At 46.0% G+C, this 20,983-nt stretch overlaps 2 protein-coding genes across 2 annotated transcripts in view; one reads left to right on the plus strand and one right to left on the minus strand.

Moving 5' to 3' along the window:
* Positions 1-3,254, plus strand: part of cfap157 (cilia and flagella associated protein 157) — a 36,740-nt gene extending 33,486 nt beyond the window's left edge. Inside the window, exons 8-9 of the mRNA XM_080212500.1 lie at positions 1,349-1,550; positions 3,070-3,254. Coding sequence (XP_080068626.1) covers positions 1,349-1,550; positions 3,070-3,150 — 283 coding nt within the window. The 3' untranslated portion in view covers positions 3,151-3,254. The remainder of the gene's footprint in view (positions 1-1,348; positions 1,551-3,069) is intronic.
* Positions 3,255-8,281: 5,027 nt separating this feature from the next.
* Positions 8,282-20,161, minus strand: ptrh1 (peptidyl-tRNA hydrolase 1 homolog). Its single transcript, XM_080211779.1, is given in 6 exon segments — positions 8,282-8,524; positions 9,871-9,912; positions 13,402-13,452; positions 13,454-13,509; positions 16,767-16,986; positions 20,147-20,161. Coding segments are annotated over 6 exon segments (627 nt in total).
* Positions 20,162-20,983: the final 822 nt, after the last annotated feature.

The raw sequence follows: 20,983 nt of genomic DNA on the forward strand, positions 1-20,983 counted from the left end.
CTGCCCCTGCTGTGATGTGTCTGCAAAATTTCACCCTGGGTCCCCTGTCAGGGAGAACACAAGTACAATTCTCCAAACAAAAACCAACATGACATGTTACGATTGATGGTTGTACATGAATTTAAGGAAATTCTAGTCAAAATTCTAATTAATTGTGTGGTTTTATTATGATTGCATATTAAAATTAAAACTTACTCCCTGAAGTAATAGCCCAGAATTTGAGGTAATAATGACCCTAAACTACCATCGTCCTCCATTATTATTCCTCTGAAACTGATAGCTGATACTGGAATCCACACATACACTGTGAAACAGGGAAATCCAGTATTTGCAGTCAGTGATTCTTTGCTTCTCCATAGAATGCACTGGTGAGCTCCCCTCCGAAGACAGTCATTTAGATATTTACTGACTTGACAAGAACTTCCAATCATACACTCAGTCCCATTGCAAAAACCCTTGAAAGAGTTGCACCTGTAGAATGAGGGGGCAGTTGGGTTTTATTGTAGGTACTGAATTCATAATTACTGCTAAACACTCTCTCTGGCCCTGAAAGAGTAACTCTATCTTTGTTTAATGTTCCATTTCTCTATTATGATAAGAAATTCTTTGTATTTTTACATATATTTAAAGTTCATATATGCTCCAATTATTTATTTTGCTATTTCTAAACCATAATTTACCTGTGAAGCGGTTTAGAGCTATGTAACTTCCTGCTTTGCTGTCTGTGAAAATACCTAACTGGGATTGGCTGCCTACCCTAGTTGATGACATCACTGCTGCTGGAGATTCCCTTTATTGGCACCAGTTTCAAACTGGCATCAAGAAGGAGGAAATCCTCACCGGTCAATGTTCAATCATTGTGAGGTTTTCGTCAATGGCAAACACCATTGCATGTCTCCTGATTATAAAATCCAAGCCCTGCAGTTAGACTGGTAGTTGAAGAATTATCTGAGGTAATTACTGCTCTTAGATTTGAGTATTTCTGTTATCAATTTTCTCCTTTTTGTTTTTTTTGATTTGATTTATTATTGTCACATGTATTAGTATACAGTGAAAGTATATAATCAAATCCTGCATTCACCTGATGAAGGGGCAGCAAATTGAAATCCATGACTGTTAAGAAGTACTATCTCAGTTAAGATCAACTTTTACACCACAGTACAGGAATCAAAACTCAGATCCTCTGGACGTTTTGCTTAGTGTTTTATCAGATGTTTCCTGCTGTTAGTGGCAGCTTTCTGTGTAATTCAGCGATGGTATCTTTTGGCTGGCAGCAGTTTGCATGCATCAATAGTACTCACTCCAGGTAACCATCCTTGTTCCCCCACCTTCTCCCTTTTCTCCACAGACATTCTTCAGCCTCTGATGCTATCAAAGGACCAGGCATTTTGCCCCACTATAAAGTTGGTGATCTGGGTCTGGTGCCCAGGCCCAAACAAATGACCCGCAGCGTCGCTGAGAAAGTGGGCCAGCTGTCGAAGACAACACGGCTTGATTTGCTCAGGTCTTTTTCAAAATCAGCACCAACCCAAGTGGCTTGTTTGTCTGAGGTGAGTCTCCCATTTGCCCTGTGGAGTGAATAAGAGTTAGTGTTTCAGGTCAGTGGATTTTCATCAGAATTAAGTTAGCTTATGGGGTGGAGGGTGGGGTTGGTGGAGATATTCAGAATCGTAAATAGTTTAGACAATGTAAATAAGGAGAGACTGTTTCAAGGGTCAGAATGATATTGAAGATGATTGGCGAGAGAACCAGAGGGATTACAGTGGCCGGAATATTACTGCCTCACCCATCCCGTTTCCAGGGTGGGCGAGGCTCACGGAACAGAATTCTCCCTTGGCCTCTGGCAGGATTTTACAAGCCTTGCGTGAGTGAGGTCGTAAAACCCCATCCAGTGCTGGGGTCTGAAATGCACTGCCTAAAAGGGAGATGGAAACAGTTTCAGTAATAGTCAAAAGGGAAAAGGATAAATACTTAAAAAAGAAAAATCTTAATGGCTGTGACGAAAGAACATAAGGGTGGGTCTAGTTAGATAGTTTTATAGAAGAGCTGCCATGTGTAGCTGACTTAATTCGTCTCTCTCTGTACTGTGTAATTCTCTTGATCCTCTGATTTGAAATGTAGCTGAGAACATCTGAGCCCACAGCACAGACCTGTCCTTCACCAAATGAGGCACAGAATTTCTGTTGGGGAAAACGTAAAGGCAACTAGATTCGTGGGGTCAAATATACTCGAAATTCAGGCACATTATCTGGGTTAATGTAAAGGAAGCTTTATTCTGCATCTAAAGTTTACTTGGTTACTTGATGCAGGCAGTAATTTATTGAACAACAGCCTTTCCCAAATTCTCAGCTGGCTGGAAGAAATCTGGAATTTGTTGCAATGGCTTTGTGTCAAATATGTAATTTTCAGCCTTTTAAATGTCACATTTAGTATCACTTAATCACTACCTCTCCCTGAGTCACTCCAATCTCTCTCCCAGGCCTTTGTTCTCCTCTTGTTGTCAATTCTCTCTCCTCACCACTCACCATCCTGACTTGGGAATATATTCCTTCGCAGAAGCTGGGTCAAAATCCTGGAATTCCCTCCCTCAAGGCACTGTGGGTCAATCCACAGCTCATGGACTGCAGCAGTTCAAGAAGGCAGCTCACCAAAGGGCTTCTCAAAGGGCAACTAGAGATAGGCAATAATAAATGGTGGCCTAGCCAGCAACCCCCATGTCTCACAATAAATTGAAAGCAAAACCCTCCTCTCTTAGGGTTGTTTAATAAGATACTGCTCCACTGCAGTTTACCTGCAATACCTGGCCAAATGGCCCTTAAAGGACATGTGGACAGAAAATGGTGATGGGTGGCTTATGGGTGTATGTAGGAGTTTGGAGCAGTCGGCCATTTGGCCCCTCGAGTCTGCTCTGCCATTCAATAAAATCTGATGGTGGCTTTTCAGACCCAGTTTTCAGGCCGGGCTAATGTGGTGCCCTGCATTGTGAGGCTATGGTCCTCATTTTGACTTTTCAATGACGCTTAAATATATGTAGACTCTCAATATTTCTTTTCCCCTTGTTGTTTATAGGATTCAGCTGCTGCAGATCAGGGAATGCAGGCTTCAATTCTGCCTAAAATTCCTTCAGGACCAAGTTTGAAAGCAAACTAGTTAGAATTTAATAACCACTGTCTAATTTTATAGCTAACCTCAATTAGATTAATTAGCAAATAGTAATCTCACTGAAATTATTGTTCTTTGTCCATGATCTTGATCTGTTTCTTGCTCAACAAATGTAATAAAATTACATGTTTTTTCCTAAAGCATTTATTACTCTTGTTGGTCTTTTGAGGCAGCGATTACAAAGATTGATTCTTTTTAAGATGTTTATTCAAAATGGAAGATATAAGTCGACTAATTCAGTCTTATGGGAGGGAGCACCTTATGGCTCATGTGCACACATGGACTTTAGAAATTGAGTCCAGTTCAGACCTCAAACCAATCTCTGTACACAGTAGTGAGTAAGAGCACTGCTGGAACTGAACGCTGGATCTCCAAACTGGGGATGGGGAAAATCAGGTCAGGGTTGGAGCCATTGTTTGTTGTGCCTGCCGCAGTCTGTTTTAATCCTTTTCACGGTAGACAAAGAATTTCAAATAGGCTTCTTGTTAGTACAACAATATTTATTTCAACACACAATCAATAATCACCCACCCAACCAACAATAAGTTATCTTGCAGAAATACTAAAGTTCAAGTCCAATACTAGACCTTGACTTAACTTTTGCATGACTGGCAAATACCCAGGCAGATATTGGCCTTTATCCACGTGTTGGTCTCCATAGTGCTGTGTGTAGTCTGGTGCTTCGGTCTGGTCTGATACTCTGGCTGTGGTCTTCCTTCCTTCTTGGGTGTGGTGGCTCTCCTCATGCTGGTCGATGCTGATGATGGTCACCGTTGTTGTAGCTTGTTCATGGGGTCAGAGAGAGAGAGACAGCTTCTTTTGTTGCACAGCACCTTTTATCCTCCTTGGTTTCATGTCCTTTCTTGTCAATCAATCAATCAGGACTTGATCACCCTAATCGATAAAGTCCAATCGCGTGCTGCCACATCAATCTTTGCATGTTTCCCCAACCACCATGTCTGTAGGTGCTGGGGCATGTAGGACACACACCTCCCTCCCAAATAAGGGGTTAAGGCACCCTTGTGTCTGGTAAACAATCCAGTTTGACCAGAAAGTTTCCTTTGTCCTAGAGATGGCCCATATCCTGTGTATTCAGTCATCTGAGCTGCAGCTAGTTTATCTCTGTCTTTTAAGCTGCACAGTTACAAGTCTCACAACATCAAGTTAAAGTCCAACAGGTTTATTTGGTAGCACAAGCTTTCGGAGCATTGCTCCTTCTTCACTTGAGTCACCTGATGAAGGGGGAACGCTTCGAAAGCTTGTGCTACAAATAAACCTGTTGGATTTTAACCTGGTGTTGTGAAACTCCTTACTGTGCCCATCCCAGTCCAACGGCGGCAACTCCACATCATGTTAAGCCGCAGCCAGCTGTTCACTGCTTGTCCAATTATCCCAGCATGCTCTGTAAATCACCATTTTAGGTGGCCTGTTTGGCCACAGACACACGAGGATAACCATAAAGCTTAAGAAGGGGATGAGGATTGGGTGAGATGATGTGACATTTGTATTAAGTTAAAGCTTACTTATTAGTGTCACAAGTAGGCTTACATTAACACTGTAATGAAGTCACTGTGAAAATCCCCTAGTCGCCACACTTCGGCACCTGTTCAGGACACTGAGGGAGAATTTAGCATGGCCAATGCACCTAACCAGTCCATTGTCTGATTTCAAGAAGAAATTAGATTTAGCTCTTGGGGCTAAAGAGATCATTGGATATGGGGGAAAAGAGGTAGGGGGGTAATTAGGATATTGAATTTGATGCAAACTCCACAGTGACCCAAGCCAGGAATCGAACCCAGATCCCTGGCGCTGTGAGGCAGCAGTGCTAACCACCATGTCACTGGATTTCCTCCCACACTCCAAAGATGTGTAGGTTGGGTGGATTGGCCATGCTAAATTGACCCTTAGTATCAGGGGACTAGCAGGGTAAATACATGGAGTTACAGTGATAGGGCCTGGATGGCATTGTTGTTGGTGCAGACTGGATGGGCCAAATGGCCTCATAGAATCATAGAAACCCTACAGTGCAGAGGGAGGCCATTCGAGTCTGCACTAACAACAATCCCACCTTGGCATTATCCCCGTAACCCTACATATTTACCACACTACTCCTCTAACCTATCCCGGGACACTAAGGGGCAAGTTAGCGTGGCCAATGCATTTAACACACGCTTCTTTGGACTGTGGGAGGAAGCCAGAGCACCCAGAGGAAATCCACACAGACTTAGGGGAACAGACAACAACCCAAGCCATGAATTGAACCCAGGTCCCTGGAGCTGTGAGACAGCAGCACTAGCCACTCCTTCTGCACTGTAGGGATTCTGTGATAAATTGAGCACATTCTCAATGGAAAAGAGAAGACTGAAAAACCACACAGTGGCTGTTGTTAAGATTGATAGGAGGTTAGCCTCGTTCAGATCCTGATGTGCTTTCCATTTTGTCCAAAACAGTCGAACCAGGAGACGTGGCCTCGACGTGACAATGGATTAAATCCAAAATTACACAATATAAAGCAGACTTGATGGGCCAGATGGCGGCCTCCAGCGCTGTAGGAATTCTATAGTTCATATTTTATTAAGAAAATGGTCAACATATGAAACCTGAGAGAGATGGTGGGAACATTTCATTTGATCCAATTAAATGTTAAGGACACAGACTTGATTCAGCTAGTAATATTTTGGGCTACTGTATGTGAATAGTTTGAGACATGACGTGTGGCGTGTGTGTAGTGTCTTTGGACTGGTGAAATAGTCAGCTGCGCTGGCAGCATCCGTGGAGAGAGACAAAGTGTTAATATTTTTGTGTTGAATATGGTTCTCCTTTAGATTTGGAGTTTTCTTTCAAAGGGGTGGTTAGCACTGCTGTCTCACAGTGCCTCAAAGGGACCTGAGCTCAATTCCAGCCTTGGATCAATGTCTGTGTGGAGTTTGCACGTTCATCCCGTGTCTGCATGGGTTTCCTCCGGTTTCCTCCCACATTCCAAAGATGTGCTGGTTAAGTGCTAAGGCCATGCTAAAGTGCCCCTTAGTGTGCAAAGATGTGTCACTACATGGATTAGCCATGGTAAATGCACGGGGTCATAGCGCAGAGGGTAGACCAGGGTAAGGTGCTCTATCAGAGTCGTGCAGATCTGATTGGGTGAATAGCCTCATTCTGCATTGTAGAGATTGTATGAATTCTTTGGCTGGAATTTTACATCCCACCCGCCATGGGAATTGGAGCGGGTGAGGGGCGAGGCCCTAAAATCCAGCCCTTTGCTTTTTATTTAGATTTCCAACACCTGCTTTCATATAACTTTGGACCTGTGGTTCACCAAGAATTTCCACCGTGGGGAATTCCGTGTCATACCTGGGTTCATTATAGATGAGAATCACCGAATCCCTACACTGCAGAAGGCCATTCAGCCCATCAACCCTTACCCAGGCTTCAAATTTACCCTGCTATCCCACCTGCCTTGCACATCTTTGGACTAGTTGATGGAGATTAGTTGCCGTGGTTAGCCAACTCTATTTCATGTTGTATCATGCGACCACCAGGTTGACAGAAGGTGAACTGGGTTGACCTGGATCTTTTGTTTGTTTAAGTTTAAAGTTTATTTATTAGTGTCACAAGTAGGCTTACACTGCAGTGAAGTTACTATGAAAATCCCCCAATTGCCACATTCCAGTGCCTTTTTGGGATACACTGAGGGGCAATTTAGCATGGCCAATGCACTTAATCAGCACATCTTTGGAGTGTGAGACTAAACCTAAACAGATACAGGGAGAACGTGCAAACATCACACAGACATTGACTCAAAGCCAGGTCCCTTGCCTTATGAGGCAGCAGTGCTAATCATTGTGCCACCATGCCATCACAGTTTGGTCTAGCAATTTCAACATTCCAAGACCACCAATGACCCACCAGCCTTGGAAATGTGCAAGGATGGGTGTTGGGAAGAGGATCTGGGTCAGGTTTTCTTTGCCTTAACAGAGTAATAGCTTTCTGATACCCGGTTCATATGCAGAGTGGTGGCACAGACAAAGCACTTACACTGGGAAAAGTTATTGGGAGCAATTCTCCCAGCTGGGAGACTTTAGTGGAAACCGTGTTCTGGGCTTCCCGCTGGGTGCCAAGGCCTCCTCATATCTCTGACCGCTGGCTTTCCATCAGGTCCACGCCAGAAATCAGCACGGAGCTGAATAAATTATGCAAATTAGTATTGTAATATCGTCAGGAGGCCTGGGAATGAAGCCTCCAGGTCCACTAGCCTCTCCCCACCCCCCTGCCCAACCCCTGTCAGAAGTATTGGGGTAAGAGGGCACACCCCCCTGAGCATTGCCAGCCTGGTCCCCTGGCACTCCACAAGGGGCAAAGTGGGAATGTCCAAGCAGCACCATGACACTGCCCATTGGGCATCGGGCAACGCCAAGCGGATGGGGCCTCTGGGGACAATTGGTGCGGGTGGGGGGGTCCTGCTGCCACTCTGCACTTTGGTCAGTGATGGAGGGAGGCCAGCGATCGGGACTGGATATCGGGGGGGCGGGGGGGTTCCTGCCTGTAGGGGAGGGTTGAGGAGACCAGGATTGCTGGGGCTGGCCTGGACACTGGTAGGGGGAGTGGTCGCGGGACTGGCCAGTGATCGGGGTCACGGGATGGGCCAGCAATTGGGTGACCGACAGTACAGGACTACTGCACATGGGCCGATCTCGGTGCTGACAGATCAGCGCGTGCGTAGTGGCCCACTCAGCGCTATGCTGCCAACCTCTTCAGCAGGAACAGGCCCACAGATTTTTAGCGTGATTCCCTCTGTGACGCACTGAGTGTGGGAGATTCATTTTGAAAATCCCTCTGAAAATAACAGCTGGACTTCAACTCGTGTGTCAAATTGGCACTTAGAATGTTTTTGGGAGAATTGCCTCCCCTTATCATCGGGTGAGAGAAGAACACAATGAACTAATTTACGATTCTCATGCTGGTTTTGGGAATTCTGGAAAGATCAAATGGCAAACGAGTGAGGAAACAGAGAGCTTTTAGAGGGCAAAAACAGCACCAAAGAAACAAAGAATGAAACAGCCAGGGCACCACTGTGTCTATTTGGCTGTGTCTCTCTCCAACACCTCCATGTTTAACATTTACCTCAGCTGCTTTTGCCATCAGGTGCCAGTTCACCATTTATTGCACACCTGGGCATTTTCTCCGGACCACTCGCTAGCACTCTCGGTTTCCTCAGGTTTTCCAGTAGATGATCAGTGCACTGCTCCAGTACTTGCATCAACTTGCACTGTTGGACTTCACTGAAACGTCCCAGTTTGTGATGGAACAATCCACGCCATGTCCTGTGTGGGGCTGGGCCAATTCCTATCATGACACGTGGCATAATCTTTAAAGACACAAGGAGATTGTTACACGGCATGGGAGCTACTTTGAAATTAACTCCAAAGAAATCGGATTTGAAGAAGTATGTGACTAATGTGGTCAACTGGTTAAAGAAGGACCAGTCATCGTGGGAAAATGCTGGCAAATCTCAGCAGGTCTGACAGCATCTATGGAGAGGGAATCGAGCCAACATTTCGTGTCTAGATGACCCTATATCAGGGCTGAAGACAAAGGTGGCCATCTCTAGTTGCCCACCCTTTTCCCACAGTAACAGTTGCCCTTTTACCTCAGGGACTTCGATGGTTTGAGAACACAGCTCACCACCACCTTCTCAAGCAAGTAGAGATGGGCAATGAATGTTGACCCTAGTCAGCAATGCCCACATCCCATGAATGAATAAAAAAAAGGTAGGAGTGAATGGAGCCCTGTACATTGAGAAGAGGAGGTAAAAGGGCAGCTGATGTTGTAGGAAAAGGGTGGCCAACTAGGGATGGGGAATAAATGGTGGCCTAACATGCGATGCCCACATCCCATAAATGAATGAAGAAGTTTGATTTACTAATTAATATGAGGTAATACATTTGGGGAGCAAAAGAAGGAATTGAGATAGATACTCAATGGTAAGAAAACCATACTCAGGATTTTCAGCCAGAGCGTTTCATTTTTGTCACAGAAGTCATTTGTACATCACATGGGATAATCTGTCATTTACTTATGAATTTATCTGAATTTAGTGAGAGGTGATGGTCTAGTGGTATTATCGCTCAACTTTTAATCCAGAAACTCAGCTAATGCTCTGGGGACCTGGGTTCAAATCCCACCATGACAGATGGTGAAATTTGAATTCAATAAAAAATAATCTGGAAATAAGAATCTACTGTTGACTGTGTCGGAAAAACCCTTCTGGTTCACTAATGTTCTTGAGGGAAGGAAATCTGCCGTCCTTACCTGGTCTGGCCTACATGTGACTCTGGAGCAACAGCAATGTGGCTGACTCTGAACTGCCCCTGAGCAACTAGAGATGGGCAATAAATGCTGGCCCAGCCAGCGACACCCATGAATGTTTTTTTTTAAATTGGAAAGGACCACACGGTTGCTGGCGTGTTTTGGTTTCCATCACTAGATTGGACTATGTGTGTGCTTGAAATATTGCCGAATTGCACACAGATGAAACAGAGCTTGATGTCATTGTGTGTAGCTGTGCCATGCGAACTTTCTGTCTATTTCCAGCATTACCTTACACAGTGCCAAGTCTGGTCACAAGATGGCCACGGCTACAAAAGACCTACAGAAACTCAACTGCATCCAAGAGAGATTCATTGCCCCTTTTTCTGCCACGCAGATACTCACATTGCTCTTCAGTTCCTTCATGCAGGAAATTACTCCAGTGTGGTCTCTGGAAGAAAAGCAGACGTGGATTTAGCATGATGTTACAATCGAAACGACCCAGCAGATATTTGTGGCCAGTCTCCCAGTCACCTGTGGCCATCAGTGTACCCACTGCTGTGTCCGTCTGCCTTCACCCATGACCTATTTGACTGAGGGATGTTGAGCGAGTGCTGTTTGCTTCCCCTTCTTGCGCTCCAGCAACAGAAGGCAAGGAAATGCTGATCGGAGGCTAGATTCTCGATTGTCGGTGCACTGCATAAAGTGGCCCTTTTGCAATTGGGCTTCTGTTGGGCATATCTATTCTTCCCCAACCTGTGGGAATCACAGGCAGGGACCCATGTGTAATGTACTGCAGTCTTAGAGAGACAGGCCACTGGGCAAGACATTAGGCGGAATCTTATGGCCATTCATGCTGGCGAGATTCCCTAGTCCCACCGCGGTGGACGGAGATTTGGCTGAGCGCGAAATTCCCTGTCCTTGCTTGCAGTAGCAGCGGAGTAATAATGGCCAGTCAGATTGTGCCCTGTAGATGGCACGGTGGGGCAGTGGTTAGCACTGCTGCCTCACAGCGCCAGAGACCCGCGTTCAATTCCCGACTTGGGTCTCTGCCTGGAGAGAGTCTGCATGTTCTCTCCGTGTCTGCGTGGGTTTCCGCAGGATGCTCTGTTTTCCTCCCACAGTCCAAAAGACGTGCTGGTTAGGTGAATTGGCCATGCTAAATTCTCCCTCAGTGTACCCAAACAGGCGCCGGAGTGTGGTGACTAGGGGATTTTCACACTAACTTCATTGCAATGTCAATGTAAGCCTACTTGTGACTAATAAATAAATTTTAAATTGCCTTTGGAATGTTAACAAAAGGTTGGGTGGGGTGGCAGTTAATTTATAAACTGTGTCTTTCCTGCCTATTATTAATGGGTGCGGAGTTCCAAGCCCCATTATTTCACTGACTAGGTGGCAGATGTGGCACTATGAGGATCAAACTTGTCCCTGAGGCAGAAGGTTCAATTCCTATAGTTGGACTTGAGCATAAATCTCAAGGATGCACCCTTGTGGAGTACTGAGGGTGTACACCTGAGTCATTAAACCAAGGCCCATCTCAGGCGAAGGTATTGGATAGGGGAGCCCTGGCCAACATCTATACTTCAATTAAATCAGTTTACCCAGTTATTTTTCCATCGGTGTTTGTGGGATCTCAGTATGAAGATTGGCTGACCTATTCCCTTCATTAGATCAATGGCTCCGCTATTGTAGTTTTATTTCAACTGGAACAGGAATCACAGACTCCCTATGGTACAGGAGGCCATTGAGTCTGCACTGACCACAATCCCACCCAGGCCCTATCCCTGTAATCCTGCTAATCCCCCTGACACTAGGGTCAGTTTAGCTTAGCCAATCAACCTAACCCGCACATCTGTGGGAGGAAACAGGAGCTTCCGGAGGAAACCCACGCAAACAACGTTCAAGCTCCGCACAGATGGTGACCCGAGCTGGGAATCGAACCTGGGTCCCTGGGAGCAGCCGTGCGAACCACTGTGCCACCGTATCGCCCTATAGAGGTGCCCTACTATTTGCAAACCACCGTGAGCTATCTAGTGTTCATAAAGGTGCTATAGGAATGCATGTCTTTTTTAATACTCTTTATTAGATATCTTTAAAATCTGACTTTAAGTAAGTGTTCTCTCCGTTATCGTCACGACAGTGTCCCGCTCTGAGTGGCACTGCTCAGGAACCGGAACCTCAAAGAACAAAGGAAAAGAGTAAACCGCATTGCTGTGGGACCTGAAGTCAGATGTAGGCCAGGTAAGGACGGCAGATTTCCTTCCCTAACAATGAACAAAGAACAGTACAGCACAGGAACAGGCCCTTCGGCCCTCCAAGCCCATGCTGACCCTGATGCCCTAACTAAACTAAAAAAAAACCTTCTGCCCTTATTCATTCTGCATCCCTCTATTCCCTTCCTATTCATGCACCCATCCAGATACCTCTTAAATGTTGCTAATGTGCCTGCTTCCATTACCGCCTCTGGCAGCGCGTTCCAGGCACCCTGCTGATAAACTTTCCCCCTCTCACCTTGAGTGTAGGTATTCTTTTCATGAATCTGTGCTCAAAATGAAAGGATAGGTTGTGGGAAGGCTGTGGCATAGTCATTGGCTGAGTAATCCAGAGACACAGTGTAATGCTCTCGGGACCTGGTTTTGAATCCCAGAAACAGAAGAAATTAGAAGTCTGATAATGACTACAAAACCGTTACCAACTATCGTAAAAACCCATCTGGTTCACTCATGCCCTTTCGGGAAGGAAATCTACCATCCTTACCTGGTCTGGCTGACATGTGACTCCAGAGCCACAGTAATGTGGTTGACTCTTTTCAGTGCCCTCTGAACTGGTCTAACCAGCCACTCAGTTCAAGGGTAATTAGGGCTGGGCAACAAACGTGACACCCACATCCCACAAATAAAAAGAACAAGGTTTCAAGCTCAGCATTGGGTCAAAGGGTGGTTCAGTCTGTGAGTAGCCAGGCACGGGGGCAGTTAGTGGAAGAATGCAGGTTTTATTTGACCAAGTTCCCCCTTTTGATGTTTAATTAGTGGCAAATCTGGCTCATTAACATCTGAAAGCACAGTGAAGGAAAGGACAGAAAGGGGATCAGTGGCACGGTGGTTAGCACTGCTGCCTCACAGCACCAGGGACCTGAGTTCAATTCCAGCCTTGGGTGACTGTGTGGAGTTTGCACATTCTCCCCACGTCTGCATGGGGTTCTTCCGGGTGCCCTGGTTTCCTCCCACACTCTAAAGATGTGCAGTTAGGTGGATTGGCCATGCTAAATTAACCCTTAGTGTCAGGGGGGACTAGCTAGGGTAAACACATGGGGTTATGGGGATAGGGCCAGGGTGGGATTCTTGTCAGTGCAGGCTCGATGGGCTGAATGACCTCTTTCTGAACTGTAGGTATTCTATGAAAGGTGAAGCTGCATTTCACCAACGTATTTTAAATCATTGAAACCTACATTACAGAAAGAGGCCATTTGGCCCATCGAGTCTTGCACCAACCACAATCCCACCCAGGCCAATCTCCATAACCCCATTAGTCCCCCTGACACAAAGGGGCAATTTAGCATGGCCAATCCATCTAACCCACCTAAATATCTCTGGAGTGTGGGAGGAAACCCTCCCAGACACGGGGAGAATGCGGAAACTCCATACAGACAGTGACCCAAGCCAGGTTTTGAACCTGGGTCCTTGGCACAAGGCAGCAGTACCAACCACTGTGCCACCATGCCACCCTTATGTGCGCAAAGTGGCTGGGTGGATACGGACAATTTCAACAACGGTCAAAACACAGGATGTAAAAGAATAGGGCCATGGATCAAACTGCGGGAAACTCCGAAGGTGGTGGGAGCAGAAACCATAGCAGGTAAATGTACAGAATCAGTGTCCTCAATCATGTGAGATAGAGGTTGATGAAATTATGGATTGTCCTTAAACAATTAATGTTCCTTATATTTTCCTCTTTGCTTGTGATGAGATACATCCCCAGCGGCATAATATATCTGGGCATGAATAATGAAAATGTCCTCTGGTTTGACCTGATATACTTCAGCTGAGGACAAAAAGAGGAGGTGATTTTATATTGTAACCTTTAAATGCACCTTCCGCTATTCTCATAACTACAGCAGACTGTACTGAGAGACAGGAAGGAGCAAAATTCATCCAATCATTTGGGGTGTAAGATCTTCAGATGAAATGTCAGTTCTGACCACGCTTCTCAAAAACATTTTTTACTCCATTTTTGAAGTTACAAAGCCAGTGTTCAGAGTGGACCAGGAAAAACCCAAGTCCATTCCTCACTTGTTCCAAAAATCAAATTCAAAATCCAACCTAATCCAATTCATGGGCCCCACAAGAGAGACAGACAAGATCCAAGCTGGCAAGATAAGACATTGCACCCCCATCCTGGGCTTGATCTTAGCCTAAAGGCTGATTGAACAGATAACCACGCCCCCTCCGTCTCAAAGAGCTTTCAGGATGCTTTTTGTGGCTGTTACCTCCGTTAGCACCCTCTCTTAACGGTGACCAACTAGTTGGGAGTAAACATATTGTTTGAGTTGATTTCAACCGTTATTATCAGAACTGCCGGAGCTCTGAAATGGACCCACTGAAAGTCATTGAGAGACTTTCCAGAACAACTTTACCAAGACTTACCAACTTTAGCAAGAATAAACTAGATTATTAAGGTAAAACAATAGTGCAGAAAAGATTTAGAACCATAGAACCCCTACAGTGCAGAAAGAGGCCCTTTGGCCCATTGAGTCTGCACCGAACACAATCCCACCCAGGCCCTACCCCCATATCCCTACATATTATACCCACTAATCTCTCTAACCTACATATCCCTGGACACTAAGGGGCAATTTCTTAGCATGGCCAATCAACCTAACCTGCACATCTCTGGACTGTGAGAGGAAACTGGAGGAAACCCATGCAGACACGAGGAGAATGTGCAAACTCCACATAGACAGTGACCCGAGCCGGGAATCAAACCCAGGACCCTGGAGCTGTGAAGCAGTAATGCTAACCACTGTGCTACCGTGCCCCCCAGGATGCTACTGGGACTTGATGGTTTGAGTTATAAGGAGAGGTTGGATAGACTGGGACTCTTTTCCCTGGAGTGTAGGAGATCTTTTAAGGAGGTCTATAAAGTGATGAGGGGCATAAATCAGTTAGGTAGACAACATCTTCTCCCAAAGATAGGGGAGTCTAAAACTAGAGGGTATAGGTTTAAGGTGAGAGGGGAGAGATACAAAAGTGTCCAGAGGGGCAATTTTTTCACACAGAGGGTGGTGAGCATCTGGAACAAGCTGCCAGATGTGGTAGTAGAGGCAGGTGCAATTTTGTCTTTTAAAAAGCGTTTAGACAGTTACATGAGTAAGATGGTTATAGAGGGATACAGGCCAAACGTGGGCATTTGGGACTAACTTAGTGGTTTAAAAAAAGGACGGCATGGACAAGTTGGGCCGAAGGGCCTGTTTCCATGCTGTAACTTCTATGACTCTATGACTTATCGCACACCATTTATTCTGGAAATTCTCTAAGGATCTTGCCTGAAAAGAGAGTGCTGTGCCACAGGAGAAGGGGAGTGCTGGCTTATTGGCAATGGGGCCTCCTTTGTCTGGGCAAGGAATGGGAGGGGGACAGCAGCAACAGAGAAGGACAGGAGGGGAGAAGTGATCTCCTTGTCTACTGTGGGTACAGGACATTGTGGGGTGGCACAGAGGTAGAGTGATTAGCACCACTGCCTCACAATGCCAGAGACCCAGGTTCGATGCCCGACTTGGATCAGTGTCTGTGTGGACTTTGCACATTCTCCCCGTGTCTGCATGGGTTTCCTCCAGGTACTTTGGTTTCCTCCCACAGCCCAAAGATGTGCAGGTTAGGTGGATTTGCCATGCTAAATTGACCCCTAGTGTCAGATGGACGAGCTAGGGTAAATGCATTGGGTTATGGGGATATGGCCTGGGTGGGATTGTGGTCGGTGCAGACTCGATGGGCCAAATGGTTTCATTCTACACGGTAGGGATGCTATGATTCCATGACATTGCTCTTTGCCTCCCAGCATCTCCAGTGCTACATACCATAACCGATGCTCTCTGAGACAACCAGCAATGTGACACTGTGTATATCTCCAGTGGATTCGAGGAACCTGAAACTTGCCTGTATAATCTTGGTCCATAGACTTGAATGTTTTGAAATTTCAAGTGTTCATCCAGGTACTTTCTAAAGGGTATGAGGCAACCTGTCTTCACTACCCTCCCAGACAGTGTGTTCCAGACATATCTCCCCCAAACCTCCTGCCCCTCACCTTAAAATAATGCCCCCTCATTATTGACCCTTCAACTAAGGGGAACAGCTGCCTCCTATCCATCCTGCCAATACCCCTCATAATGTCATACCGGCAGCAGTGCTAATCACCGTGCCACCGTGCCATCCCAGGGAAGACAGTCATGGGAAAATTCTCTGAAGAAAATCGCAGAATTGCCCCAGCAGAGAAGGAGGCTGCTCAGCCCAGGCCACTCAGTCAAGGGAAGGTGATGGCTGAGTGGTATTGTCCTTAAACTATTAATCCAGAAACTCAGCTAATGTTCTGGCAACCTGGGTTCGAATCCTGCCACGGCACATGGTGGAATTTGAGTTCAATAAAAAAAAATCTGGAATTCAGAATCTGTTGATGACCATGAAATCATTGTCGGAAAAACCCATCTGGTTCACTAATGTCCTTTAGGGAAGGAAATCTGCTGGCCTTATCTGGTCTGGCCTACACGTGACTCCAGATCCACAGCAATGTGGTTGACTCTCAACTGCCCTCCAAGGGCAATAAATGCTGACCAGCCAGCAACACCCATGTCCCACCAATTAATTTTAAAAAAGCCCATTGTGTGTGTGTCCCTCCACCCCCTACTCACATTACTGGGCAATGTGCACATTCTCAGCTCCCCGCCTCCCCCAGTTAAGGCAGGGTTGTATCTGGATGTACTTTGGCACGATGGTTATACGGTCTTGCGTTTTTTTAAAATACTCCTGGGACTTATTTCTCTCCAATTAAGAAAAGAAATCCCTCACTTTCCTCGGGAATGGCCTCTCAAAATTCCAAGACCTCATGAATGAAATTGGATGTCTGATTCCAAGCAAATCAATTCGCCCTTGACTCCCAGTTTCGCTCTCACCCGCAAAGACCTCCGATCGAACACGAGTGGGGTTCTGGACTTGCAGGGGGCAGGGAGGGTGCGGAGCGGGGGGGGTGTGGTGACGGGGGGAGGCTGCGGTGGGGTGATGGGGGTTTAAAACGAAAGGATGACTTGCCTGCCAGCCTGACACTGACTCCATTCATTTTCATGAGCTGGTGCGGTTTCAGCAGGACAATTTGATAGTGCCCCATGGCCGTAACCGTAACATTCCCGTCACACCTTTGGCCAAGATGCCAATTGCGGTCGGAGTTCAGCTTAAGAGCCAGAGTGTTGACAGTGGCCATTCCCACACTGCACCGACTGCTCTGTATCTGATAGTTGCCCATCCCCACCACCTGAAAGACAGTGAGCATTGACAGAAATGAAATACCGTGGGGAAGCTCTTCCCCCAAAGGTGCTTTATCCGGCCGCTGCTTCGCTGGGGTTTAGAAGGACGAGTGGGGATCTGATTGAGGTGTCTAAAATTTCAAAAGGGATTGATAAAGTAAATGTAGACCAAATGTTTCCTCTTATGGGGAAATCTCGAACAAGAGGTCACAGGTATGGGTTGACAGGCGGTAGATTTAACACTGAGATGAGGAGGAATTACTTCTCTTCTCAAAGGGTGGTGAATCTCTGGAATTCTCTGCCCGTTGAAGTGGTGGAGGCTGCCTCGCTGAATATATTTAAGTCACAGGTAGATAGGTTTCTGGTAGACAGGGGAACTAAGGGTTATGGGGAGAAAGCAGGAAAGTGGAACTGATGCGCTTCAGATGAGCCATGATCTGATTGAATGGCGGGGCAGGCTCAAAGGGCTAGATGGCCTACTCCTGCTCCTATTTCTTATGTTCTTATGTTATGTAGAGGGTGGAGAATTTATGGAACTCACTGCCTCATAGCGCGGTGGAGTCTGAGTCGTTGAATGGTTTCAAGAAGGAGATAGATAGATTTCTAATAATAAAATAGGGATAAGGGGGTATGGGGAATGGGTGGGAGGTGGATTTGAGACCAGGGAGAGATCAGCCATGATCTGATTGAATGGCAGAGCAGAGGCGCAGGGCTGAATTTGCCTCCTTCTGCTCCTAATTCCTATGTTCCTTTAAAGCCTCCTCTTTAACCCTTTCCTATCCTGGTTTCTGATTTGCTAAAAGGGGTTTGCATTTTAAATGAGGAGGATTGATGCAACACCGAACACACTTCAAGCATATTGTTCTCGTATACATACTGGAGATCTAAGGTAAAGTTTATTTGTTAGTGTCACAGGTAGGCTTACATTAACACTGCAATGAAGTTACAGTGAAAACCCCCACAGTCGCCACACTCCGGCACCTATTCGGGTAAGAACATAAGAACTAGGAGCAGGAGTAGACCATCTGGCCCCTTGAGCCTGCTCCGCCATTCAATAAGATCACGGCTGATCTTTTCGTGAACTCAGCTCCACTTACCCGCCCACTCACCATAACCCTTAATTTCTTTACTGTTCAAAAATGTATCTATCTTTGCCTTAAAAACATTCAATGAGGTAGCCTCAACTGCTTCACCAGACAGAGAATTCCACAGATTCACAACTGAAGAAGTTCTTCCACAACTCAGTCCTAAATCTGCTTCCCCTTATTTTGAGGCTATACCCCCTAGTTCTATTTCACCGCCAGTGGAAACAACTTCCCTGCTTCTATCTTATCTATTCCCTTCATAATCTTATATGTTTCTATAAGATCTCCCCTCACTCTTCTGAATTCCAATGAGTATAGCCCCAGTCTACTCAGTCTCTCCTTATAAGCCAACCCTCTCAACTCCAGAATCAACCTAGTGAATCTCCTCTGCACCCCCTCCAGTGCCATTATATCCTTTCTCAAGTAAGGAGACCAAAACTGTACACAGTACTCCAGGTGTGACCTCACCAGCACCTTATACAGCTGCAAGATAACCTCCCTGTTTTTAAACTCCATCCCTCTGGCAATGAAGGACAAAATTCCATTTGCCGCCGTAATTACCTGCTGCACCTGCAAACTAACCCCTTGAGATTCATGCACAAGGACACCCAGGTCCCTCTGCACAGCAGCATGCTGCAATTTTTTACCATTTAAATAATAGTCCATTTTGCTGTTATTCCTACCAAACTGGATGACCTCACATTTACCAACATTGTACTCAATCTGCCAGACCCACGTCCACTCAGAGCATCTATATCCCTTTGCAGACTTTCAGCGTCCTCTGCACACTTTGCTCTGCCGCTCATCGTCATGTGAATTTTGACAGCCTATACTTGATCCCCAAGCCCAAATCATCAATGTAAATTGTAAATAATTGCGGTCCGAATACTGACCCCTGAGACACACCGCTAGTCACTGATCACCAATCAGAAAAAAATCCATTTACCCCCACTCTTTGCTTTCTGTTCATTAACCAATTCTTAATCCACGCCAGTACATTATCTGTAACTCTGTGCACCTTATCCTATGCAGCAGCCTTTGGTGCGGCACCTTGTCAAATGCCATCTGGAAATCCAGATACACCACATCCACAGGTTCCCCATTGTCCACTGTGCATGTAATGTTCTCAAAGAATTCCACCAAATTAATCATTCATATCTGCCCTTCATGAACCCACAGTGTATCTTCCCAATGGAACAATTTATATCCAGATGTCTCGCTATTTCTTCCTTGATGACAGATTCAAGCATTTGCAAGTTAAGCTAACCAGCCTATAGTTACCCACCTTCTGTCTACCTCCTTTTTCAAACAGTGGCATCACATTTGGTACACTGAGGGAGAATTTAGCGCAGCCAATGCACGTAACCAGTGTATTTTTCGGACTGTGTGAGGAACTGGAACATCCAGAGGAACCCGTGCAGACACGAAGAGAATGTGTAAATTCCACGTGACCCAAGGCAGGTCCCCGGCACTGTGAGGCAGCAGTGCTAACCACTGTGCCACCATGCTGATTTGGAAGTTGCAGCTTACTTAGAGGTAGTCCACCTAACCTGCATGTCTTTGGACACTAAGGGGTAATTTTATCTCCCTATCTATCTATCCACATAACCTACACATCTTTAAAAAGTGAAGGGTGGCACAGTGGTTAGCACTGCTGCCTCACAGCACCAGGGACTCGGGTTTGATTTCTGACTTGGGTCTGAGTGGAGTCTGCAAGTTCTCCCCATGTCTGCGTGGGTTTCCTCCGGGTGTTCCGGTTTCCTCTCACAGTCGGAAAGACGTGCTGGTTATTTGCATTGGTTGTGCTAAATTCTCCCTCAGCGTACCCAAACAGGCGCCGGAGTGTGGCAACTTGGGGATTTTCACAGTAACTTCGTTGCAGTGTTAATATAAGCCAACTTGTGACAGTAATAAATAAACTTTAAAAAAACTTGAGTACGTGGGTGAACACTTGAAATGTCACAATGTTCACAGGTCTTTGCACCAAATGCTGGCAGATGAAGCTAGTATAGTTTTGTTGGTGCAGACTCGATGGGCCAAAGCTCCATTTCTGTGACGCCTGACTCTGTTGCTACAGTTTTACCGTCTCGCCAGCCATGGAATCGGAGCAGGCGAGGGCGGACAATGGAAATGTCCGGTGACCTCAAGTGGGTGGTCTTGATTGAGCAAGGCCATAAAATCCTGTCCAATAATTCTATTGTCCTTTTCCAAGAAATAAAAGACAACATTCCATTTGCTTTCCTCATCATTTGCTGCACCCTCATGTTAATATTTTATGATTCTTTCTTACTCATAGTGCAGTTAGAAAGTGGAAACCACATAAATTTGGATGAGTGTAGGAGTGAGAAATATATATCAGCAGTGGGGGAGAGTCCTGTGCAGGATAATAACTTGTGTGGACCTAGGCCCACTGGCCTGTTTCTCTGCTGTATTTATTGCTGTTGATTCATATATATTTAATTCTGTATTTAGTTCTTGCCCTGTGTGAAAATTGCTTCATCAATGTACCTCACATCTGGTTTTAATCCCTGGTGTAAATATCTTCAGGATTTGAGCGATCCCTGGTGTAAATGCTCCCAGAATCATGGAATCATACACTGCAGAAGAGGCCCTTCAGCCCATCAAGTCTGTACTGACACACCTGACCTCCCATCTAATCCCATTTACCACCACTTGGTCCAGCACTAACCAAGTGCTCATCCAAGGCGTCCCTCACATCCCAGGCAGCACATCCCAGACCCTCACCACCCTCTGGATGGGAAGGTTTTTCCTCACATTCCCCCCCAAACCTCCTGCCCCTCGCCTTGAACCTATGTCCCCTCGTGACCAAGGGGAACAGCTGCTCCTTATCCACTCTATTCATGCCCCTCACAATCTTCGCATCCTCAATCAGGTTGCCCCTCAATCCGACAAAAATAAC

The sequence above is a fragment of the Carcharhinus amblyrhynchos genome, chromosome 25 (genome assembly GCF_965287045.1).
Source record: "Carcharhinus amblyrhynchos chromosome 25, sCarAmb.v2.hapA, whole genome shotgun sequence".
Taxonomy (NCBI): Eukaryota; Metazoa; Chordata; class Chondrichthyes; order Carcharhiniformes; family Carcharhinidae; genus Carcharhinus; species Carcharhinus amblyrhynchos.